Genomic DNA, 26,670 nt, shown 5'->3' on the forward strand with positions numbered 1-26,670 from the left:
TTGCTTCATCAGACCTGTGGTCAGTAGCAATCCCCTAAAGGAGCCTGAGGAGTCAGAGAATATGGGCACTTATGCTTTTGGCCTCACAAGAAGCTCCCTATTAGCAGTAGCAGCTAAGGGTGGCATTAGGAGTATAGGCTCTGTAAATGAGGGGAAGGCAGCATCTTCTGCATTTTTCTTCCTTTCCAAGACTTGGTTATCTTCTCTGTAATGACTCATAGACCCACCGCACACTTTAACATTGTATCCCCTTCTCTTCCCTTTAGAGAGGCTTCTGCTTCAGAAGAGCAAAGAAGGAGAGTGGTACTTCTTAGAATCCACTAACACAATAACATGTCTGGATAAAAATTGGTACTTCACCCTCAGCCTGGCCCAATAGCTTGCTTAGCCATCTTCAGAGCTTCCCAGGTTTATTTGTAAGTATCTTTTCTGCTATAAATGATTTATATATACATATACATATATATATATATATATAAATGAACAGCTAAGTTATTTAAATGATATTGGAGTTGCAGCTCTGCAGAGTTTGGAACTTGTATTTTTTATAGAACATAGTTCTCCTGAACATAGCAGAGGAATGTTCAATAGGTAATACAAAGTCTGGCAAATGAAGTTTTCAGTTATGGATACAGAGGTTGGCATAATGGACAACACTATTAGTGACCTTAACCATGGGAGGGAGATATTGAACTATGTCTCTCTGGGGTATATCTAGAGAGATGGGGATATATATAGAGAGGCTGAGAGATCATGTGACAGAGGGAGAGAGAGTGAGAGAGAGAGAGAGAGAGAGAGAAAAAGAGAGAAGTGTTGAAGTAGAGGATAAAGGAGAAAAGTAAACAGGAAATTCAAACCCCTTAGAGAAGTCAGTCACCTCTCCTATTGGTTTCAGTTTCTTAAACTCTAAAATCATTGAACTTATTTCATAAATAATTTATACATTGTAATTTACACAATCTCAATTCTTTGGACAACTTTATATTCATTATTTCATTTTAAAGTGCATGTTCCTTCATGGATGGCGCTGGAAGGGATCATGCTCAGCGAAATAAGCCAGAAAGAAAAAGAAAAATACCGGATGGTCTCACTCATAGCAGGAATCTAGAAAACTTAAATAAGGGACCAGGAAAATGAATAACTATAAGAAAGTGAAAATCAAAATCAACAAAAAACTATGAACCAGAGACATTTTTAGGGGGGCGGGGGCGGGAGGGGAGGGATTGGGGTCAGAATGGGGGGCGCTGCAATTGTATGGGGAATATAAAAATAAAATTTATTATTTAAAAAAATAAAATAAAATGTAAAAAAAAATAATAAAAAAATAAAGTGCATGTTCCTTGAAAAATAATTTGAATTTCTCTAAGATCACATGACATTTTTCCACTATGCCACATTTTTTCTCTGGCTGAGATGATGAGCCCAGGCTTCCAGAGTTCCTGCCTCGGGTAGGAAATAGTGCCTAAAAATTATTTATAATTTTGAAAATTTGATTTCTCACATATTTCATAAATCAGAGGTTCATGCCTATATCAGTTAATGTGATGCCCAAGGGTTTTAGAATAGCTGAAGGAATAAAATAGAGGAAGGTGTTACCTGAAAACAACAAGCTGCTGTTGAACCAGGACTACAGACTCATGGCTCCTGCCAATTGCCTGCTAGAACTGCCATTGATGCTGAAACTACATCCTGAAATTGAGAAAGAGATTATAATCCTGCTGTTGCTGAATGCAAGGCTGCTCCTTCTATTGTTGGATTCATAATACAAAGCTGAGTAGGAATTCAGGAGGCTCCCACTTCTAATGTTGCTGTCATTTCTAGATATACCACCAAAAGTCAAAAATAAAATGGTTTTCCTCTTCCTTTCTTTTTCTGTATGTCTTCCTTAACCTCATCTGTCAAGGAAACCTGGGGAATATTACAGAAACTGCATTTCCATTAGTTTCATAAATAAGAAATAGTGAAAGAGTAGGGATAGACTGATAATGACAAGGAATCCAGACAGCCCAGCCCTTGGTTACTCAGTGTTCATTTACTTCTCGTCTACCCCTATTTACCTTCATCCAACTACAATACAGCAACATGGTGCTCTCACCTAACATGATTAGCTATTTTGCATGCAAACAGAAATGTGCTTACCCTGCGTATTCTGTAATTTAAATACTAAATTATAAAATTAGCTACCCTCTCATTTCTTATATAAAATAGGGTAAGAAAGGGAGAAAAGAAAAAAAGAATGATCACAAAACATACATATTAAATAAAAAGGAAGAAATCACATATAACTGCCATAGTCATTTTTATAACTGGTTGTTCGAAGGTCATGAGTCTATGCTAAAAAATTTATAGTTTCTCTTTTTTCATTTTCCCTTTGACCAGGTGTCAGTAAGGCTGGAGCTCTGAGAAGGGGATTTGTGCCTTGCCTTTTTCAACTTTCAGTGGCCCATCTGTATTTTTGGACTTGTGATCCCTTTTTCCATCTTCAGAGTACACCACTTCAATCTCTACTTATGTCATCATTTCACTTCTTCTCTTCCTCTGACCTTTGATGAAAGAGGTCATTTGTCCCTTTGACCTCAAATGGTACTCCATCTGGTTGAGCTCCTTTAGTTGGTGGGATAATTTAAATCTCAATTCTTGAAGGATCTGAGACCTTAGTTATTCTTTTTTGTTGGGATGCTGTAGTTTCACATTAGCTTTATTATGAATCAAAGAAGGACAGAGAAGCACATCAGAGTATCCCATGGGTTTCAGACATAATTCACCCCATTCCCATTGGGGATAGCATCCTATTTTCCCTCAATACTAGCAATCAATGACCCTGAAATGCTTTCTGTCTCAGGGATATGAAGATCCCTAAATAGCCAGCTGTTATTCTCACCTCCCAATTAAATATGGAAGAAATATTCTCCCTCTGAAACTAGGACCTTTAAAGAATCACAGTTCAATTTCATAAGGGCAGAAAAAAAATTACTCAAATTGGTCACTACCCAGTATACTTTTATTTCTTGATTTCCTAGAACTGTTAATTCTGGCTATGATTGAAAGAGCTATATATTCCCCTGCTGGTTCAAAGCATATGCCACTTTCTTTAGGAGAGCATTTTCCTGAAACCTTCCACAGTCCTACTTTGATTCCACATATCCCTCCATATACTGCCCCTACTCCTTTATTTTATGAAGCCATACAAACATTTATTTAGCATTTGATCTTACTGACCCCAATGTCTAATGCTGGAGAGTAATTCCACTCATTCTTAGGGGTGTAAGAGTGTTCTTACTCTCTAGTGCTCTGATCTGACTCTGAAGTCTTCCACCTTCTGGCATAACACGTTCTGGAATCTTCCATTTTATTCCAGAAATCCTCGTGTTCCCCAAATGATGTTCTGTAGCTTCAATATTCAAAAGATGGGTAACAGAGTTTAATCTTCAAACTATATCATTTAAGGTCCTTGTGGGATCCCAGCCTGCGCCATCAATTGAATGTTCTCTCAGCAAACTTCTGTTTCTGTGATGTTGAGGTGCCAGATGCTAGATCTGGCCAAGTATTTCATTTTGGGTGGCTCCATATTGTACTCATCAGAAACTTCTGGTTCAAACTGGAATTTTCCCTGGTAATATCCCTCTTCTGGGGCTATAGTTAGCTAAAACCAATAATGCTTGTATGAATCTGGAAAATGTACTTTATGAATTTGCAACATCTCTAATAAACAACCTATCCGAGTGGAGTCAGAGCCTGGGGCTGACATCGGGGACACTTTGAGGCCATCATCCAATGTGTTTGCTTGCCAGCATCAGCATTATTGCTACATTTTTCCCTTGGCACCCCAAGAAAGGCAAGGTTCCCCAAACCATGCCTGGTTAGACAGCAGTCTTTCCAATAGCTTTAAATAACATCTGTAAGCCGAAGATTCCAAATTTATCTCTACTTGTGTCCCCTCCCTTGAATTCCCAAAAATAGCCAATTGTTACCATGCATCTCTACTCCAGATAATAAAACTTAAAATAAATATCCATTGTCCTCTTCCCCCCCAATTTGCTCCTCAGTCATGCATCCATAATATCTAGTCAAAAAGGTAGCAATCGTCTTCATTCTTCTTGCTTAATTATCCTTTTACCAAAATCAGCAACAAGTCCAGTAACTCTATGTCCAAAATCTGTCTGAATTTGCTCTTTCCTCACCATCTTCACAATCATCGCCCTAGTCAAAACCACTATGATCTATCAGATTAACTCAACAGCCTTATAACTGGTATTCCTTTCCACTCTTGTATTTCTATCCTTCACATTATGATAAAACCATCATATTTTCCTTCTAAAAATACACCCTTAATAAATTCACCTGTAATAAAATCCAAACTTGTTACTATATATTCTACGTGACATGACCTCCCTTACCTCTTCCACCTCATCTCATATTACAAGCTATGTTCCCCATTGCTCATGGTTCCAGCCATCTGCTGTACTATACTTTGTTTGGCTAATATACATAGTCATTTCTTTTTGGTGTTGGCCTTTGGCAGTAGCATTTGCCTTTGTCTAGAATCATGTCCCATGAATCACTGCAGGACTAGCTTCTTCTCATTATTTAGATTTCTGCTCAAATACGTCCTCCTCATGGATGCCCTCTCTGACCATCCTATCTAAAGTAGCTCCATCATCTATTGCTTTCCTTATCAATAGCCTTGTAACAAATCAGCAAAAACATTGTGATTTAAAACGGTGGTGTCTTTGCCCATGACTCAGTAGGCCAGCTATTTGGGCAGGGCTTGGCTGCAGCTGGGTTTTTGCTTCATATCCTGTTGGCTGGGTTCACTCATGCTTTTGTAGTCAGTTGGAAGGTCACTTTGGGATTGGCTCTCAAATGGGCTCACATACCTGCTGAGAAGTTGGCAGGGACTGTCAGGGGGAGTGCCTTGGTTTTTATAGCCTCTCCATTGGGCTACATCAGGCTTCCTCACCAAAGTTTAAGAGAGTGAAAGCAGAAACTAAAAGGCCTCTGGAGGTATTACTTAAAAATTGCACATTGTCAGTTCAGTCACAGCCTATTTGCTAAGCATGCCCAGGGCTTTGCTGTGCCCTCCCATCACACTACTCGCTTCCCAGTTCTTAACATAAACTAGTTATCCTGTCTGTGTATTTGTTTCCCATTGAGAATGAATTCAGTCTTTCTAAATGGACCATTACTGCAACTTCAAAGATTAGAACAATGAACAAACTGCTTAACTTATGATCTGTGTATGATAATCAAATAAATTGATGGATGGATATATGTGAATTTAGAACACCTAGTTTAATAGCAGAAGTGCTTCTAGTGATGGGAATTATTTCCCTCGAACACTCTCTGAGAGTTGAGGTGAAAGGGCTACTTAAAATAAAAGGTGAGAAGCACTGTGAATGAAGATGTTTTGGTGGCCTGTCTGTGTTCTGAGGATGACTTAGAGCAAAATCAAATGCATTCTCTTGCTATCTCTTCCAGCAGTTGAGAACCGACTCATCATAGTAAGCTGACTGTAGTCAGTTTTCTGTAGAAGGCCCTATGTAAGGTTGAGTCTGATTAAGGTCTACTAGGAATAATCCAACACCATTTTAAGATGGCACCAAGAAAATAAATCAAAATTATTTCCAATTAACAAATTTCATTTTATATACATATTTTATCATCGCAATATGTCTAGAATAATAGAATCTATTCTTTGCATCTAACTAGATTTGTTTTTAGTCTGAAAGTTTGTATTTCACTGGAATTTGTGAATTTATAGTTTTTTGGGGCATTATAATAATAAAGTCACAGTTATTTTAGGAAGCTTAAGTTAATAGGCATTTGTTAAGCATGCTATAAAGACAGAAGATATATCCTCTTAAGGAAGTTTAACTTAATGGGGGAGAAATATCACACAAATAGTTAATTAAAACCTGGGGAATGTTGTAGTAGTGATGTGTATCTGAGCTCAAGTGAAGGATATGGATTCACTCCCTTCATCCATGCAAGAAGAAAGTGGGAATGAAAAGGAAGGGATTCAGTGAATGAGCAGAAGCAGAGTATATTCCAAGTAACTAGAATTAGATTTAGGTGTAAGAAGAACGGTTGGGGTGACTGGAGTTTATGTTAGCACCTAGGCTAAGGTAGAGTCTCAGTGGCATACACAAAGAACATAAAAACACTAATTTGAAAGGAAACCTGCACGCCTATGTTTATTGCAGCATTATTTACAATAGCTAAGATATGCAACGAACACAAATGCCCCCAAACAGATGAATGGATCAAGAAGATGTGGTATATATACATGATGGAATACTACTCAGCAATGAAAAAAGATAAACTCGTGCCATTTTGTAGCAACATGGATGGAGCTGGAAGGGATTATGATAAGTCAGAAGGAAAAAGATAAATACTGGATAGTTTCACATATATGTGGAATATAGAGAAACTGAACAAAGGGTGAGGAAAAAGACAAACTTGCAAGCTGACCACAGGTCTAAGGTATATAGCTGGGGAAGAAAGGGGTTGGGGTCAAATCAAGGGCAGGAAGAGCACAAAAGACTATGGGGATTGATCACAGGTGCTATGGTGTTCGGAGAAGTACAGGACTACAACTGTGAGGAGAAGTCAAGTACTGAAGAAAAATTAAAATTGAAGGAAGAAAATAAATAAATTTAATACAACAAAACAAAACAAAAAAGCAAAAAAAAGAATCTCAGTAGGTATATGAGCAGGTAAGGGCTTATGCATATGAAGAACTTGCATACGAAAAACTTATTTTAATGCCCAAAATAGAAATGTTTATTATCTATTTAATTGAAAAAAAAGACTAAAACATAATTTTTTTAATTTAAAAATTTAATAGTACTTTCAAATTATCTTTAAAGAATCAAAATCTCAGATAAATGTAAATAATTTTCTACATAACTATGGGAGTTCTTTCCTTTATCTACCAACAATGCATGGTGTATGGAGAGATTAACTGATCTCTTTTATTGTAGTTCACATTAAGAGACTATGTAAAGCATGGAGGACAGAGAATGGTACAAAGGAACTTAAACAGTCACAGTTTCCATTCTTCCAACAACAGATGATCAATAAATAAACTGTGTCATAGTTGCATAATGGAATACTACACAGGCATAGAAAGGAACAAACTATTGATATTTGCAACAACACAGATGAATTTCAAAAACACTATGATGCATAAAAGAAGGGAGATGAAAAAGAATGTAATCTATAATTATGATTTCAACGACATAATATCCTAGCAATGCAAACCTAACCTTTAGTGAAAGAAAGCAGAACATCTATTGCCTGAGGTTAGAGGGGCAATATTGTTCATTAGGCACATTTATTTTGGAGTGATAGAAATACTCTATTTATTATTATGATTTTATATTTTATTTTATTATTATGATTTTATTTTATTATATTTTATTTTATTAGTATGATTTCATGAGTGTATATTTTTGTAAAAATTTAATGAACTAGATAAATGTATAACATTTACATAGGATTATTTCCTAAAAATGTGTTATGGTGATATTTTCCAGTTGAAAAGATGATTCTACTTTTCTCAATTATAAAAATATTTATAATTATTCTTCAGATAAATAAAACTCAAGTTTGTGTTTTCATTAAATATTGTATCCCTATTTTCTAACAGGATTGTAATGTAGCAGCAGAAAATTAAATAATAGATTTCTCCCTACGTTTACTTAAGAATTTATGAGTTTCAGATGTGGATCTCAACAGTTAGCATATAAACAATATTTATTTTCTCCAGTACCCAAACTGGATTATAGACATTTGTTTTATCTCCACTAGACTATAAAATAATTAATTCCAGAGTCCTTTGATATTGACAAGCTGTGACTTTGCTCACTATTATAGATCTTTCTTTAAAGAAACCTATTCTTCCCATAGAAGTAGTTTTTCCTCCCTCATTTCCCCTACCGAATTAGGCATATAAGTCTCAAATTTTAACCACCAGAGAACTAGCTACCTCTTTTGTTAGCTTCCACCTGCAATGAAAAAAGCTTTTTCTTCTGTTAATCTGTTATTTGCTCATTTCATTTGCAACTTGACAAAGAAGCTAATTGGGTTGAGGAAAATTTTTCATCCTTACATATGGATTTTCAAACTGGACTATTCAGGTAATATAAAATAAAGAAACCCAACTCTTAAAACAAATGTCGAGAACCCTCAGATTCTGATATAAGACTAACTCATTTATTTATTTATTGAGTCAGTGTACTGAGAATGTACTGTGATTATGCAATACAGGATATTGAGATAATTGTGACTCAGTTACTCCCCTTGGGAAACAAAAACAAAGAAACACACACACATAAGCATGCTTTCCTGTATTTCAGGGTTGACTGCAATGATAATGAGAGGAAGCAACAAATAAGTATGTGAATTTGGAAGAGATCAGCACTTGGGGAAAGCAGGAAAGATTTATGGGTGACTTAACTGAATTAGATAACAGATCAGTGGGCTCCACCCCAAATCAAAAGATCTGAAATATCTGGATCCTGAGATTTGACCTTTTAAAATGAAAAGAAAATCTCTGGGGGATTCTTATGGATTTTAAAGTCTAAACACTGCTAATTTAAGAGTCAATACTGTGTTTGTGTGTGTCATCCAGTGATCAAAGAGCTTACTGAGGAACTTACAGAAATTATTTTTAAAGAAGGGAAAGGTGAAAGGTGTTTTGATGGTGAAAGGTGTTTTGTTTTCCTATGAAAAATAAATAGAAGTAGAGAGAGTGAGATGGACAGTGTAACATGACAGATGAAACACGAAGTTTTGCAGTTTGGCTACTTCTAATTCTTAGGGTAGGAATCTGCTCTCTCATTCTTAAAATAAGGATCTTTGGGGTTTTGCAAGGACTCAGTGGGATAATGCATGAGAAGCATTTAGTACTGGGTGTGCCCTTTAGAGCTTTATAACTCTTCCTTAACTTTCTTCTGGTACTAATATTGTTATAGGACAGGGAGAGGGGCAGCCCAAGCCCCGCAAACCTGCCTATTCTAAATGGGTTCTGCCATCCGCCGCATCAACACAAAACATAGGAGATTTTAATGAAAAGGAACTTTAATAAAACTAGGAAACAATACAGGTAAGGCAAAGAATTTAGTTTCTAAATCAAGCACCCAAAGTTATCCATCCCCTCAGTGGGTAAAAGTCCATCCAAATGGGATTGGCCCAGAGCAAGGCCCCAAGGCCTGCCACAAGTCTAAAGCATCTTCCAGTGGGGACCCATAGAAAAGGGTCACAAACAACCAGACAAGCCCGGAAGGAAAAGAGCAAAATCAACATCAAGATAAAAGCTGCCATTGTCACCTCCCCACGGGTCTCACCCACATCTGTGTCACCCAGTCCACGACCAAAAGACAAGCGCAGTTTAAGTGTCTCTAGGCTCCATGTGCCTCCTCCAGGTCTCCTGGCTCCATCCTGCTTCCTTCCTCAGTCTCTTCTGTAGCTTCTCCTCTTCCTGCTCAGCTCCACCCTCCCTTGGGTGGGGCAGGGAACCTCCCCCTTTCCTGGGGACCACCCTGTTACAATATCTGTCTTTAAGGTTAGAAAGTTAATTTTTGTAAGTCATTCTACTAAAGATTTTAAAGGTCTCTAGAATCACCCCAAATATTTCAAAAAGAAAAAATAAAGTTACAGGTCTTAATGAAAAAAAAAATACAATTTATCTCAATAAATAAAAAAGCTTTTAAAAACTGAAATTTATGATGAGAAGTTCAAAATAACAAAACTTACTTCTGAGGGGCCTCCCTGGTGGCTCAAGGGGAAAAGCACAGCGCTGTGAAACTGTCCTCAGCCTCTGCAGCATGAATTTGATCCCCACCAGCCAGGGAGCTGACCCACATGACAGCAGACCTCGCCTGTCTCACTTGCTGCTCCCCTCAGTAGTGTATTTCAGTCAGTCTGCCTGTTCTGTTCCCCACTCTGTCTCTGGTGAATCCTCTCACCCCCCATACCTCTGGCCAGTACCCCAGTTCTTGCATGCATGCATAAATAAATCTTTAAAAAACCAAAAGCAAAAAGCCTTACTTCTGAATGACCTTCCAAACTTAACTAAATCTGTGTTGTCTTTCACTCCACTTCTAATTCCTTTTCTACTCAGGTGCGTGTCTCTATGTTTGTTTATTTAAATATAATATGTTGGGCCTCCCTGGTGGCGCAGTGGTTGAGCGCTGGGTTGCGAAGCTGCCCGCGGCCTCTGCAGCGCCAGTTCGATCCCCGGCTGCTCCCCGGCCACCGGAGGAGGGTCCCACATGGCGCGCAGACCTCTCCTGCCGCCCGCTGCTCCCCTCATCAGTGTACTTCATCAGTCTGCCTGCTCTGCTCCCCGCTCTGGCTCTGGTGAATTCTCTCACCCTCCAGCGCTTCTGACTGTACCCAGTGCATGTATAAACAAAAACAAAAACAAACAAACAAATAAAAACATGCCTCTATAAAAAAATAATATGTTTATTTCTGCTCTCTCCATAACTCCCACAATTATGTATTTTTCTTATTTTCTTTGTAGTTTCCTCTTTGTGTTTACTTTTCTGTTTCCATTTTCAACACAATTATACCCTTGGTGACTCCTAATTTCCAACTTTCTCTTATTCCTTTCTCTTTCTCCAACAGGGAATAATACAAAGCCTCCCCAATTAGCATTTATTTTATCCTACACTCATGATTACAAATGTTATCAGTAGAATGTGTTACCTATTACCTTCTAAAACCACATGGCCCCAAACAGCAGTCCCCCAACTAAGTGCCCTTTGATCTGATCTCCAAAAAGTCTTCATGTTTGTTGGCTTTTCAGAGGGTTAAAAAGCTAAAGATATGTATTATTGTTTATGTGAATATCATTTTATTATCTATCTATCTTTAGCAAAAAGGCAGTTACTATTTAATGAAAGAAAACTAAGGAAGTGGTTAGCAGAGTTAAAGCTTTGAAAGGTAAAAGCTGTGCACATTTTAATTTAATTGCTTCTTTATTATGCAAATACATTTTATTTTTACTTAATAGAAATAACTTAAGGTTCAAATAACTATAGGTTTATAGAGAAGTGGAAATAAAGGTTCAATTTTTTGATTTCTCAGGAGGCCCTATAGTTTACCTTTTTTTTTTTTTTAATAGAGGCATGATTTATTTATTTATTTATTTGTTTGTTTGTTTGTTTGTTTATACATGCACTGGGTACAGTCAGAAGCGCTGGAGGGTGAGAGAATTCACCAGAGCCAGAGCGGGGAGCAGAGCAGGCAGAAGGACCGAAGCACACTGCTGAGGGGAGCAGCGGGTGGCAAGAGAGGTCTGCGCGCCATGTGGGACCCTCCTCTGGTGGCCGGGGAGCAGCCGGGGATCGAACCGGCGCCGCAGAGGCCGCGGGCAGCTTTGCAACCCAGCGCTCAACCGCTGCGCCACCAGGGAGGCCCTATAGTTTACTTTTTTTTAAAAAAGGTTTAATTTCCCACAAATTTGTTCCTCTAGTGGGACAAAAATATTTTTCATATGGTCTTCCCTTTGGCTAGCTCTGTATTTCAAATACTCTGAAACCAAAAACAGAACCTGTACAACACTCTATTAGCCTAGTACTCGTACCATCCTGGAGTTTACTTGAATTGTGCGGCTCTACATTGAGTGACGGTGGCAATCTTTCCCCTTCCCCTTGGATGGGAAACCAACAGTGACTTATTCCCTTACTCCCTGCCAGGGTCAAAAACCCTTCTCCTCACTCCACAAAACTTCTCAGCCACCACTCTTGCAGTGGTTTATACTGGTGGTGTGGTATATAAATCTGGGATTTTTTTACAATTAAAAGGAGAGAAATTTTAGTCCAATATTGTACCCAGTTGAGGAATCTCTTCCATAAAAATCACTCAGATGAATTATCATGAAAATGTCCATGTACCAGTGAGCTCAGTGAGCTCAAAGACTTACAAGATGAATGATAACAACAATTATGATAATAGCTAATACTTCCTGAGCACTTACTGTATGGCAGGTAGGGGGCTAACTGCTCCACAAGAAAATTGCAACTATTAATCATATTAGGGATGAGAAAACTGAGGCTGAGGGACTCTGACTTCTCCCAGGGGATATGGTTAGATGGCAGGGAAGATAGACTCCAAATCGGGCACTCTTTTTTTTTTCCCCCAAAGATTTATTTATTTATTTATACAAGAACTGGGGTACAGACCAGAGGTGCGGGAGGGTGAGCGCATTCACCAGAGACAGAGTGGGGAGCAGAACAGGCAGATGGACCAAAGACACTGCTGAGGGGAGCAGTGGGCGAGGCAGGAGAGGTCTGCTGCGCCATATGGGTTTCTCCTTGGCTGGCCAGGAATCGAGCCCATGCTGCAGAGGCTTGAACAGCTTCACAGTGCGGCATTCAACCTGCTCCACCATCGGGTAGGCCCTAACCTGGGCACTCTTAATCTAAGTCCTGATAATTATGTTTTGCTATTGAGCCCAAATCCAGTTAATTCCTACTGAATTAGTCTAAATTCCAAACTTTGGGTCAACCAGAAACAAGTTCATCCCTCTTCCCTAATTATTTATTATAAAAAGAATGTTAAATGAGAACCTTCTAGATGTTAGATATTGTCCTGTCAGTCACACAGTAGTGAAAAAAACAAAGTTTCTGTTTTCATGGTGTTATCATTCTGTCCCTTAAATTGTTTTGAGAAGAATCACTGGATTTCTAAGAGGTTTCCTTCCATCAAATGAAATAATCCTACTCTCTTCAACTGTTCTTCACAGGACAAAGTTTCACATTCTTATCAATTTTGGTAGTTGTTGAAGACCCCTAAGGTGTGAGGTGTTGAGACAAGGAGAATATAAAAGTCTTACTGGAAGACTGGTCAACCCGGGCTGGAAGACTGGCCTGTGTCCAGACCATGATGTCCTTTCCTGTGTCAGCAAAGCTAAGACTGAGAAGCAGGCAAGATTAGAAAGGGAGTAGAATATACCTGGTAACACAGAACCGTGGTGGTGAATGTGTACCTGAACAAGGTTAAAGAGAATGATTCATTGTCTAATAACTAACAAGAAGGGGAGGGGGGCTGTTTGTATCAATAAAAATGATTTGCACTGGGCACTCAGGATGCTTGAGCTTGGACAGAGAAGCCTTGCATCCCACTTGGGTCCCACTTCACTTTTTTTTCAAGATTTATTTATTTATGCATACAAGAACTGGGGTACAGGTCAGAGGTGTAGGGGGTGAGAGGACTCACCACAGTCAGAGTGGGGAACAGAACAGGCAGACTGACAGAAACACACTGCTGAGGGAAGCAGAGGGCAAGTCAGGAGAGGTCTGTTGTGACATGTGGGTAGCTCCCTAGCCGGGGATCAAACTTGTGTAGTCGCTGCAGGCAGCTTCACAAGCTGCATCTTAACCCCTTGCACCACCAGGGAGGCCCAGGTCCTACTTCTCTTTTTGTTTGTTTGTTTGTTTATTTATTTATTTTTTAAAGGTTAAAGAAAGGTTTATTTACAAGGAAAGGGGAAGGAGGAAATGTACTCCTCAAGGAGAAAAAAGGGAAATAAATTTTTAAATGTGTCCTACCTGTTCTGCCCACATGGAATCTCAAATGACCCCGAGAACCTGGCCAAGAGCACAAGCCAAGTGTGCCCAACCCCACTAACATGGCTGGTTTCTATTTACAAACAGAGAAAATGGTTGCTTAACTCCACCCTTAGGTCCTTGCCACTTCCCTTTGGGGATCCTGGGATTTGTAGTTCCTGATGTCCTGATGGGGTGGGGGTGGCATCCACAAAGCCTGTATGGAATTAGCTTCACTTTTTGCCATCATTTCCATGGTATTGAAGATCAAATGTATGGATGCTGGGGTACAGTCTCAGATGAAAATTTTTCTCAGGGTTCCCATTGGAAAGCAAACCAGTCTCTCCAGGTATTGTCCATTGTGGAAAGCAAAGTTCTCCATTCCCTTAAACTCTTATCTTGTGTCTGTCATTTCTTTATTACCAGGTTCTTTCAGTTTCCTCTCCTCTATCCAGTTCACCAGAGCTGGTCTGCAGCAGGTAGTCTTTGTCCTCTAAACAGATTTCAGTTACTAAATCTCTCCTTTCAAAGGTAATCACCTCAGATGAACATAGTCAACCACATGCTTTATGATAGTTCTGTTTTAACAAGACAAGAGATCTAAAATGGAGTTGTTATAGGGCAACCCTGATATAAAATAAAACGGGTTGCCTGGCTACTAGTCATAATGCAGCTGATGAAGTCCCTGCCATCTGCCAGAGGAAAGTAACCTTGCAATAACAAACACGTTTTTTGTGTAGTGTAATTTCCTTTTTCCCACACTCTTCTGCCTCTCAAAGTCTTTCATTTTCTATAGATTCTTCAGAGCTCCTTTCTATCAGCTAGACTGGATGTGTTAGGGGGAAAAGGATGTCCTAAAGCTAATTCCATACAGGCTTTGTGGACTCCACCCCCACCCCAGGCCAAAGCCAAAGACACTGGGAACTCCAAATCCCATCACCACCAAAGGGAAGGTGGCTGGGACCTGAAGGTGTGGTTAAGCAGCCTGGTTGGTATAAAGCCAGACATGTGGGCTTTGGAGGGGATCCCCCATTTTGGCTCTCCGCCAGCTCACAGCTTCCGGCCAGTTCTGAGAGTGCCTTTGGGTTTCCAGGTCGGCGGATCAGGTAGGACACGTTAAAGACTTTATTTCCCTATTTTCTCCCTGAGTTGTACATTTTCCTTATTTCCTTTTCCCTTGTAAATAAACCTTTTATTAACCTTTTGTGTGTGCCTATAGTGGAGTATTCATAAGTCCCTTTTAAGCGCGCGGGTGAGGACCCACAGCCAGGCAACCCGTTCAATATCGGGGCTGCCCTATAACAGATGCTGCTCTATTCCAATGATTTTTGCTCAAATAAACTCTTACATTTTAAAATATGCCTCAGTTTATCTTGTCATCATTCTGGTGTTGTTATAGGACAGGGAGAGGGGCAGCCCAAACCCCGCAAACCTGCCTATTCTAAATGGGTTCTGCCATCCGCCGCATCAACACAAAACATGTGACACTTTAATGGGAAGGAACTTTAATAAAAACTAGGAAACAATACAGATAAGACAAAGAGTCTAGTTTCTAAATGAAGCACCCAAAGTTACCCGTCCCCTCGTGGGTAAAACTCCATCCATATGGGATCGGCCCAGAGCAAGGCCCCAAAGCCTGCCACAAGTCTAAAGCATCTTCCAGTGGGGACCCACAGAAAAGAGTCAGAAACAACCAGACAGGCCCGGAAGAAAAAGAGCAAAATCAACATAAAGATAAAAGCTGCCATTGTCACCTCCCCATGGGTCTCACCCACATCTGTGTCACCCTGTCCACGACCAAAAGACAAGCGCAGCTTCTTCACGTGTCTCTAGGCTCCATGTGCCTCCTCCAGGTCTCCTGGCTCCATCCTGCTTCCTTCCTCAGTCTCTTCTTCTGCTTCTCCTCTTCCTGCTCAGCTCCACCCTCCCTTGGGTGGGGCAGGGAACCTCCCCCTTTCCTGGGGACCACCCTGTTACAGTGTCAGAAGAGGGACCGGAGGAAATTCCCCTAAAGGTCCCCCAGGAGCAATGAGCAACTACATGTAAGTATCTGTTAAGCCCCTTGAACTCACTGCTTTCTTGCTGCCTCTGGAGCTAAGTTCCTCTTGGATCCTGACTCTGCAGCTTTTGCATTATGAATGTTCACACTAGAGCTTATTGTTTTCTGGATGGTCTGGAAACTGGCCAGAGGACTGGGTTTGGCTTAGAAACCAGACTGGGTCTGACTTAAGTTGGAAAGGATCCAATAGGAGGCCTCAGGTAAATAAAATCTTGTTTTAAGGTTGAACAAGCAGGTTAACTTTATCAGACGTTATCTTGAATTATAGTGGTCACCACGGAAGACTTTCAACAGAAATAAACTTATCACTACGCGATGCCCCACAGAAAAGAGGGTCCCAGCTATGACCTAAAGAGTAGCGGGAAAATGACTTTTCCTCATCTAAAGTTTCTGGTACCAGAATAAGACACACTGGTACTCCTCACCCACTTCAGACCTGCAGATGGGATCCTGGGGAAATGGTAGAAGCTGGCAAAAAGTAAGAATTCTTACCAAAGTCAGCTTTCTCATCTTTATTTTTGGTGCCTGGTTGAGAGAGCAGAGAGTTAAGCACTGCTTCTGTCTATAATCTCAGACTGCTGTCTAGAGCACAGGCCCAAGGGTAAAGATATGGAGATTGAGCCCAACAGACCCCAAAGGTAAAGATAGGGAGATTGAGCCCATTGTAGAATCTAGGTCCCTTTCAAATTCTACATAGTTATTCAAATTTAGCAACTAACTGACAGCACACAAGGAGTGAGCCCCTCCCAGACTATATCAGTGCAGTCTCTGCACATGCTCGGGGCAGCACTCCCACTATCCACCTGTGCCTATGCAGGTGCCTCTATTCACCCACTCTCTCCCTCTGCAGGGCAGCAGCTTCCTGCCTGCCCATGACCTGTCAAGGCCACCCACCTGCAACCATGCAGGCCTCTCTTAGCAAACCTGTCCCTTTCAGGGCAGCTTATGTCTATGTAAGTATCTTTAACTGTTTTATCCCTTCCCTAATAAACCTATTCTTTAAATATAACTAATGTCTCTTGTCTCAAGGAGAAACTCGCCTGGGAAACTCACCGCGTATCACTGAAACAGGAGCTCTGGTGAAACCTTTCCCAGAGTAAACCCAAGGACCCTGCACTCCAAACCCACAGACTCCAAAAATGACAACATTTGGGCCTCCCCAGTGGCGCAGCGGTTGAGCGCTGGGTTGCGAAGCTGCCTGCAGCCTCTGCGGCGCCGGTTCGATCCCCGGCTGCTCCCCAGCCACCGTAGGAGGGTTCCCACATGGCGTGCAGACCTCTCCTGCCGCCCGCTGCTCCCCTCAGCAGTGTACTTCGGTCCTTCTGCCTGTTCTGCTCCCCGCTCTGGCTCTGGTGAATTCTCTCACCCTCCCGCGCTTCTGACTGTACCCAGTGCATGTATAAACAAAACAAACAAACAAATAAATAAATAAATAAAAAAACATGCCTCTATAAAAAAAAAAAAAAAATGACAACATTTACCACGCCAAACTCCTTAATATTAGGGGTGTCCTTCAAGCGTCCTCTAGAATCCTAGAGGAGATGGAAGCCATCTTGCATCCATAACTTCTGTTATCAAGGTATCTGGTGAGCAGTCAGGCTCTGTGAGGCTGGCACTTGGCATTCCACAGCATCCTCTAGTGGTCAGATTTAAACCTCAAGATTTCTGTATTATGAATATCACAAGAAATTAATCTAAATCTAGGGTGTCAGGCAACTGTGGGGCAGATTTTGATCAGCTATTTTTGGTTAAACTTCGTTACCTATTCCCCCACTAAATCTCAGAGAATCTGATGCGTCTCAGGCTCTTTCAGCCACTTCCCACCTCTCTATTCTAGTTTGTTCTTCACGAGCTTAGAATTCAAGTTGTGTTTCCTAATTTTTTTTTTACTGATTACAGATACTTATTTCTCTTGAGGTTCCTTTCTACCTTATTTTCTGCCCCTGCATAAAAACACAAAGGCCTGTTATCATAAGGATGCACCTAAAGTTTCTAAGGAAGAAATATTCCTTCTAAGGAAGGAATAATGCACCTGAGGCAATTGCGTTACAAAGGAAAAAGTTGTTAGACTTGGAATCAGTTGTGTTGTCTAACACTGTTGCTGTATTTGCTGGTGACATTACGTTACCTAACTTTCCTAAGTTTACTCATAAGATAAGGAAAATCTTAACAGTTATGGCTCACCTGTAAAGCAAAGTAAACTAACTACACAGAGTTCTTACAATCAGTTTATCTGGTCTAAAGTCCTTTCCTTCCTTGCCAGATCATTTATCAGGGGATGGTTTGGTGGTAGGAGAGACAATTCCTCAAGTTATGTCATTATCAAGCCTTTCTTTCCCTCGGGTTATCTCAGCCCAGACCGGTCAGCCCAGATGACAGCGATCCCCAAGTTAAGCCCAGATGAAGTCCTTCATCTAGACTTCTGGTTACTAAAGAAAATGAAGAGCTCTATATTACTGCTACTCATCTCAGTAAAGTATAGAAAACTGCCTGTGTTTGTGTGTGTGTGTGTGTGGGGGGGGGGGGGGCAAAGATGGATAAAAAGTTGGGATAAATGGTCAATGTAAAGAGGCTATTCCAAAGCATGGCTGTGAAAAATGTAGTTTTTTTTGATTGAGAGCTCTTTTGAGATCATGCCCCAAATCTACATTTCAAGATACAGAAACTCTTATGACTAAACTCTATTCTGCCCCAGACAGGCAGCTCTTCAAAAATCTTGTATCTATGTATCCAGACTCTCTGAGAAACAAAAGAGCCTTAATTGAAACCCAAGAAAACCTAAAGGGTTTAACTTCAGTCTGTGAAAGATGAAAGGTGACAAATAACATGTTTTTGGATTAAAAGCTTCCTAACTACAATGCTCTCAAGTCCTCTATCGGATTACATGTATTCAGGGTAATGTATGTTTATGTTCTGTCATTTATTATCTGCAATCATATTTCCTGAGATACAGTGCTCAGAATGTGGAGAAATGGTGAATGAAAAGGCATCATGAAAGAAATGGTGTTTGAAATGACAGAATTGTTCTACTGCATTCTATAAAACTTAGTCATTTTAAGTTTGTCCCAATCCCCTATTCCTGATATAATCTAATATGCCTCTAAGGAAAAAGCATATAGGAACAAGAGGGAATATTTAGATGCAGTTTATTTTAATAATCAGGCAGTCAAGGTATCATGGTGACCTTATGGGATTTCAGAACCTCGGTTCTCAGCAAGGCCCAGATTTTTGAATGAGGACAGGAATCTGGCGCTTCCTGTAGGACAGATTGAAAAAAAAAAAATCAACTTAAACTTTGTGATAAAAAAGTGACTATGGATGAAAAAAGATGAGCTTTATGTAAAATAGAGATGGTTGAGATTTTCCCTCCATTTCTCCCTCATTCACTAATTCATTATTTCATTAAATATTGAGACCTATTATACTAGGAATACAACAGAAAGTAAAAATGTCTATCTTTACAGGTTTATAAATCTAACGGGACATTTATGTAAATTGTAACCTCTGACACTTATCTCTGATCCATTGTTGCTTCTTTTGCTCCTAATGTCATTGTCCTAGCTACCAGGTTTCCATCTTAGTGGACACATGTGCTACAGAAGGACTTTTTAATTGACTGATCCTTTGCACTAGAACTCTGGGGATTTTAGATCAGCAAAATCTGGAAAGAGGAAATCATATCTCTGTCTCTGATGACACCTGCTCTAAGTATCCTCCCTTTCAGAAAAAACCTTACTGTTCCCCCTCACATCACATTTCCCAAATCACTTTTCTCTCAGCTAAATATTCCTAAATATTATAATTGTTCCCCATGAAACTATTTCCAGAGATCTCATTTTTCTAACCATTCTTTCCTTGAATATACTGCTTTTAAAAATTCTTCTATAACTCTGTTACTTGAGGACATCTGACTTCCCAATATCTTTAACCCGGACATGCTAATTCTTCATTTTAAGAGTTTTTACTATTTTCTTGTTCCATAATTATTAACTACTCATAATATTTATTTCTGAGTCAGTATATACAAACCCAAACATCTAAACAGATTACACAGAGGATTTATTTTCTAAAGTTTGTTATCCAATGTTGTTGACACAGATATAGCTGCTTAAATTTAAATCAGTTAAATTAATATAAAAAATTCAGTTTCTCAGGCCTCCCCGGTGGCGCAGCGGTTGAGCGCTGGGTTGCGAAGCTGCCGGCAGCCTCTGCAGCGCCGGTTCAATCCCTGGCTGCTCCCCTCAGCAGTGTACTTCGGTCCTTCTGCCTGCTCTGCTCCCTGCTCTGGCTCTGGTGAATTCTCTCACCCTCCCGCGCTTCTGACGGTACCCAGTGCTTGTATAAATAAATAAATAAAGCTTAAAAAAAAAAATCTGAATTGAAAAAAAATTCAGTTTCTCAGTTGGAATAGCAACATCTTAAATGCTAATGGATAGTGTACTTAGGTTAGTGGCTTCCATATTGAGCAGCACAGATATGGACCATTTCCACCACTGCACAAAGTTCTACTAGAATGCTGATCTACAGAAAAGAATGTGCCAGCACAAATTCCCCAAGAGGACACAGAAGTAGAAAAATGTCCTTACTGAATATATCAGCCAAACAAGTAATGATCAAGGAAATGCAAGCCCTTGTTTGTCTACCTATCTCAAAACTAGGATCAGATCCTGATAAACTTTGCAATGTTTTGCTTGGGACAGGGTACATTAGAAAATATATTACATATCAGAGTCACATTTTCCTTCTAGACCTGTTTTCTTTTCTGAAAAAATACAGGAAAAGAAGCTTTTTGTATTTAAATGTTTCCATATTTCCTTTTTTTTTTTAAGAATAAAAAGAGAAAGCAGGAACTGGTAAGTATCAAAGGATAAGGGAATAGTGTGTCCTAGTTCTTAAGCTCATATTTTCCCAATGTGCCACTCTAAATATTGGGCCTTTTGGTCTTGGCACTTGGAAATTTCCCAAGTATCAGGGCTATTCTACTGCCTTCTCCTCCCCTTGGATGGAAATATGATGTTTGACCTTAATGTCAACAACATAGGTCATGAGAAAATTAACAAGTGGTTTAAAGTTCCTTTTGCAAGTCTTTAATGTGAAAGTAATTTTATCATAAAACAGCACACCTAATGTTTTGGATTTAAAACTTCAGGATATTAGATTTCTCCCCCTGAGGACCTAGTTCCTTCAATCCTTGCTAAACTTTGAGAATTTGCTAACCTGATTTAAAGCATTCAAGAAGAGGGTTTGTGTTACAGGGAATTTATACAGTGGAGCAACAGAAATTTATGTAGTCATTTGAGTCTAAAGTGAAGTCTTCGATACCAAATCAGTTCCAGAATAACAGTTTTCCAGGTTATTTGTGGAATTTCTTTTGATTTTAATCATTTTACACCTTTATTTAACCTGGAATGCTTTTTGTGGTGCTACCAAATGTCAGAGAACCCTGTTTAAATGACATCCTTTCTTGACCCATTTCAATGAGAGTGGATGTTTCTCTGTTTTTGCTCCAATAGCACTTTGCTCACACCTCAAATGATGGCATTTGTCACAAGTTACAAGAAGCTGTCTTATTTGTGTCCATGACCTGTTTTCTCTTAGTCATAAGCACAAGGGAAGCAAAGGATACTAGCACAGTGCTTGGCACATGTCAAGTGCTCAGTAATCTATTTCTTTGAATGCCAGTCTGATTCCCATCACCTGTGTAAGCTGTATCAGAAATCGAACATCATTGAAGCTTGTTCTCATATCTATGAATAACAGTATTAGAAAATAATTTTTTGGTCACCTATTCATATGTACACATTTGAAAGACTTAATAAACACAATTATTATTATTACCAAGAATTGCTTTTTTTTAATTTTAAAGACATTGTACATGTATAGCTTTTTTAAGATCCAGATCATCTGCTATTTTTCCGTAAATGCATGGATTTTTATCATACGAGTGATTTTTTTTTATTGAGAGAACAATTATAAACCTCCCCCCTTATTCCATTGTCCTTTCCTTAGCATATTTTATATTGTGTGATGTTACTAATGCCTTCTCTCTTTTTTCCCCCACTCAAATGCTAATCTTTTCTACTTTCTGGCCTGACAAAGTCTCCAAACTTTTCCAAATCTTAGGGGGTACAATATACTGTTTTTAATTTTGTGCTCTCAGAGAACTTCACTCATATTTTCAAAGACTACACTGAGTGTGCACAAACTGAAAGACAAACCAAGTTGGATTTCCCTCTGTAATTCACAAATATTTAGTGTGGTACCTTAAAGCATAAGAGAAACAGTAAGGATTCGATGCCAGGTTGGTCAATTATTGCTGGGTAACCTTACGCAAGTTATTTAAACTAACCAAGTCTCAATTTCTTCAGGTGTATGAGGAACTTAGAATAATTTACATCATAGATTTGTTGTAAGTATTATGTGACTTACACCATGCTTGACACAACAAATACTGTTTTTCTATCATTCTATACACAAAGACACAAATATAAATATTTGTATACAGTCACATGGGATATACAATAAGTTTTTTTTTAAAAACTAGTATTTGTTTCTCCCATGCAAGATTCATGTTATTAGCATAAGATACACAAAAATTTGAAGACAACTACCTTAAAACACATTTTCTTTTTTTAATTATTTTATATATTTTTTACATCATTTTTCATTTTTGTACAATGTACGCATTTTCATCTTGGTTATAGTCTCTGTAAAATTCCCACCACCCATTCATCTGTGAACCATCACCATGGTCTCCCCTTGTGTTCTTCCTATCGTTGTTAAAACACACATTTTAATAGAAATTCAAGTTTACACTTACTCATTTTCACGGCATAACATGCATTCATTGGAGTAAGTAGTGCCATCAGTCCCACAAACAGGGTTATAGATCCTGGGACATCCATTAAGTCCACCGTTACATTTAGCCTAAAAATAAAATTAAACACAATCTTTTTCCATCATTTTTTTGTTTTTCAAGTTTATAACAAAATCTTTAAAATGGTCTTCACCTCCCTGGACTTGGTCTGCTTAAACATGGGAGCATGATTAAATCTGGAAGAACAATTTCCAAGAGAAAGAATCCAAAAGAAAGAATTCTAAGAGAAAGTACCCAAAATTTGGAGTCAGAAAATCAAACCCAGTTTTAAGTATTGTTTCTACTCTTTACAAGTTATCTGACACTGGTAAATCTGGCGTTCCTGAACCCCAGCAGGTAACTTCATCTGCAAAATGGGAACATTATCATTTTCCCCACTTATCTGATAGTGGTGTTTAAGTAAGATAAGAGAGTATGTTCAGGTTCACAATTACTGCAGGTGCTGACTCCTCTTAGGTCTGTCACACCTTGGGGACATGTTCTTCCCTGCACACTGTAGCACAGTCATACTGTTTGTCTCTCAGTCACCTAAGACACTAGGTGCTTGGTCTTTTTGCACAGCTTATTTCCTTTATGGAAGTAAAAACTAGTAACTATCAAATGTAGTTATAGGCCAGACACTGTATAAAAGTGCTTTTTATGTATTATTCTACTGAAAGCTCACAATTATCTCATGAATTTTGTTACACTCTTCTTATAAAGACAATGAGACACAAAGAAGTCAAATCACCCAAGGCCGCACAGTTAGTAATTCCTGTATGTAGAATTCAAAGTCAGACAATACAGTTCTTGAACTGCGGGTCTTAACCACTCACTCTACATGTCCCTATCAGTAATACTTTGCTAACACTCACTTATCCTTCATGACGCAGAATAAATCCCATGTACGTAAGAGCACCTTCTCTGATCTAACTAAGCTAGGTTCCCAAAGGTCCTAGCACTTTTTATGCAACACTTATTACAAGTGTAGTAACTTATTCACTCATACATTTTTAGTGTGTCATCTGCCTCTCCACTAGGCAAATATAATAAGAGGGACACTTTTTTCTCTGGTCTCCAAATTTTATGAAATTTCCCTTGAAACGTATGAAAAAATGGAAAAGGTAGATTTAGAATATTTTTCTAGAGTTAGAATTCAGCTTATTTTTTTCTGTTGGTCATTATAAATTCACCTCCACTTTGGTCACTGGGAAAGATCTCTGTCAACCTAATCAAACTGGCTATAAGGAGGAAGGGTTACTTAGAATGAGGTTAAGAAAGCATCTACCAAAAACACCTGTCCTACCAGATGGCCCTATATAAAAAAAAATGCTTTCACAGCAAGCTTGATAAGATCACTGAGAAATTAACTGTATGTCAGTGGATTTTTCCTTCAACATAAGTCACATGAGAGAACTGCTATTAGTACCTACATTTAATATACCAAAACTCACTAGCAATCATGCTCCTTATTTGTATTTTAGGATTTACTGAAAGGTGATAGCTAGACTGCACTGCGGTTGGAAAAAACAATTCCAGCCTGATGGAAAAGAAATTACAAAATTGTTTTTACCTCTCTTTTCAGGGAGTCAGCTCTTGTGTTACCTAGAAAACATAAATCAGACATGTTAAATAGGCTCCTAAATGGGAGAAGTCAGACCTATTCTTACTCAGAATTTTCTGTTTCCTTCTAAAGCCTGAGACGTCTCTGCTGGCTGCTTATACTCCCATCCCTTCCCATTTTCACTCTCTGAAGGACATCTCACTGGTGTCCATTTACTCCTGCCTGCTGGCACCTTGAAAAAATTAAAGCAAAAATATGTGATTATGACCAAAATATCTTAATCTGGAATTTCAGAAACACTGATCCATTTCCTTGAAAACAAGCATTATATATATACACTTATGCTTGAAATATATCAGGCACTGAACAAGTATCTTTTGGATGTTCACTGATATTCTTACAACCAGTTTCTAGACCTTTGTCCTCAACAGTGATATAAAAAGTAAAACATCTTCACATTTGTTTATTAATAAAGATTATAAAATTACCTGGGAAACATTTACCCCTAAAGGTAAGTAGGTTTTTTGTCACAAAGATAACTTACAATTACATTGACGTCTTCCTTGTAAGTAACACTAAAAAATGGAACACTTTTGTAACTCACCATCGGTTCCCAAAGAACTCTTTCCTACTGCTAACATTACACAGACTGAAACACAGGTTCAATTCATATTTCCTGAATTTACATACAGATACTTAAAAGTGCTATGCTGTTTTCTCCAGCAAGTAGCACATCATGCATGGGATGGTAACTGCGGATATGATCATTGAAGGGAAATGATCCAATGGTACTGGAAAGCAAGAAATGCTGGTGAGATTTGATTTTGATATTAACATACTTGGAAGTATCGAGGTGAGGAGGTATTCTTAACTAAATGCTGTGGAAAGTAGTGAGGCACCTATGGGCCTGGAGAAGACAATTCCCTAGAACAGTCAAAAACAAATATGACTGGTGTCTCCTTAGATTTTGGGATCTAGCTGAGTCTGAAAACTGGTTAAGTCGGAAGTCACCGCAGGCATCTATCTGTACTAATATGCATGAAGAGAGGGAAAGGGACCACAGCTCCAATAAATATTTAGCAAATACAACACAGATTATTTTTCTTCTTCACAAAATGCTGATTTGGCCTTCAGTAGGCGTCTCTGCTAGATCTGAGGTGAAGCCAAAAATATTAGCTATTTCCAATGACACCAAGGCAGCTCATCCCAATTTTATGGCCTCAAAATTATCTGTAACATGGTAAAGAGAGTTTGGGGATATATACATACCATCTATTCAAGCAGAATATTTTCCCTGGAAACATTCTGCAGGTCAAAATAATTTTTTTTTTCCAAAATAATTTTTTTAGATCAAACTCTGCCTTTAATATTGACTAACCAGGGGCCTCCCTGGTGGTGCAAGGGGTCATTTCAGCACTGTGAAGCTGTCCACAGCCACGGCAGTATGAGTTCAATCCCTGGTCAGGGAGCTGACCCACATGGTGCAGCAGACCTCTCCTCTCTGGCCCGCTGCTCTCCTCATCAGGGTATTTCAGTCAATCTGCCTGTTCTGCTCTCCACTCTGTCTCGGGTGAATCCGCTCATTCCCTACCCCCCCACCTCTGGCCTACATCTCATTCTTATATGCATAAAAAAAATAAAAATAATTCTTAAAAAATACTGACTAACCAGAAGCCATTATTATACATTTCATATGATGCTAGAGATTTTACTATTTGTAAATTGACCTTAAATATTTAGAGTTAAATCAGTATTTAAGATAGAGATAATTCTGTCTCATCTCTGCCACAAAAGGTCAACCTCTCACTGGGGGAAAAATGACTTTCACTGGGCAGTTCTCACTAGTAGAATCATTTTCCCTGTGTTATGTTAACATCCCTCTTTCTATGATTCTCATCCACTGATCTTACCTCATCTTGCTGCGACCAAAAGATGTATCCCAAACTAGATTTAGAAGGTAATATGTTCAGCAAAGCATCAGCACGAAAAACTTTTATTCAAATTAGAAAAATACACAATGACACCTACCAGATAAAGTCAACAGAGCCAAGGCAATGAGAAGGAAAATGCCTGTTATCTTCATGGCTGAAGTTCTGAGTGCAGAGCTCACTTGAAAACTGTAGTGAACTCACCACTTCTCTTCAAAACACTGGGACTACAGGAGTCATATCGACAGGGTGGCAACCCAGGCTCCACCTGCTGCCCTGTGTCACCGATCACCTTGGTTACTGATTGTCTTGGCACCATCTGGCCTTGGGTTGGGGGGAATGTCACCTCCGTATACCACAGCCTGAAATACACAAGGCAAAGCATATGTCAGGAAAGGATTTTGGTGGTTAGCTGTCTTCCTAACTTCCTCTGTAATTACCAGAATGTACTTTCCTCCTGTGCTATAACAGTTTTGTCCTATGTGAAGTCAACTCAAAGATCCCTTTATTCTGTAGTGCTACAAACCAGCAGGTTTAAACAGCTTAAAAACAAAACAAAACAAACAAAAAAAAACCCTCTTCATTCTTTCTTTCCTTCATCCTTTCCTCTTTTATTCTTTCTTTTTCTGTCACCCTTTCACATAGCTTACAGTGCCTAACACAGGTTAGCACTTACGGAGGACGCAGTTCCCAGAGGTGTGAGT

General features: G+C 39.2%; 1 protein-coding gene across 1 annotated transcript; it reads right to left on the bottom strand.

Moving 5' to 3' along the window:
* Positions 1–18,828: 18,828 nt before the first annotated feature.
* SPINK1 (serine peptidase inhibitor Kazal type 1) lies at positions 18,829–26,121 on the bottom strand (the record flags this gene model as incomplete). Its single annotated transcript, XM_084252635.1, has 4 exons — positions 18,829–18,874; positions 22,439–22,545; positions 24,048–24,079; positions 26,067–26,121. The coding sequence occupies 4 exons, from the start codon at positions 26,119–26,121 to the stop codon at positions 18,829–18,831; spliced, it is 240 nt and encodes a 79-aa protein (XP_084108761.1).
* Between the last annotated feature and the right edge of the window lie 549 nt (positions 26,122–26,670).

This window comes from Talpa europaea (assembly GCF_964194135.1).
Source record: "Talpa europaea genome assembly, chromosome: 13".
NCBI classification, from domain to species: domain Eukaryota; kingdom Metazoa; phylum Chordata; class Mammalia; order Eulipotyphla; family Talpidae; genus Talpa; species Talpa europaea.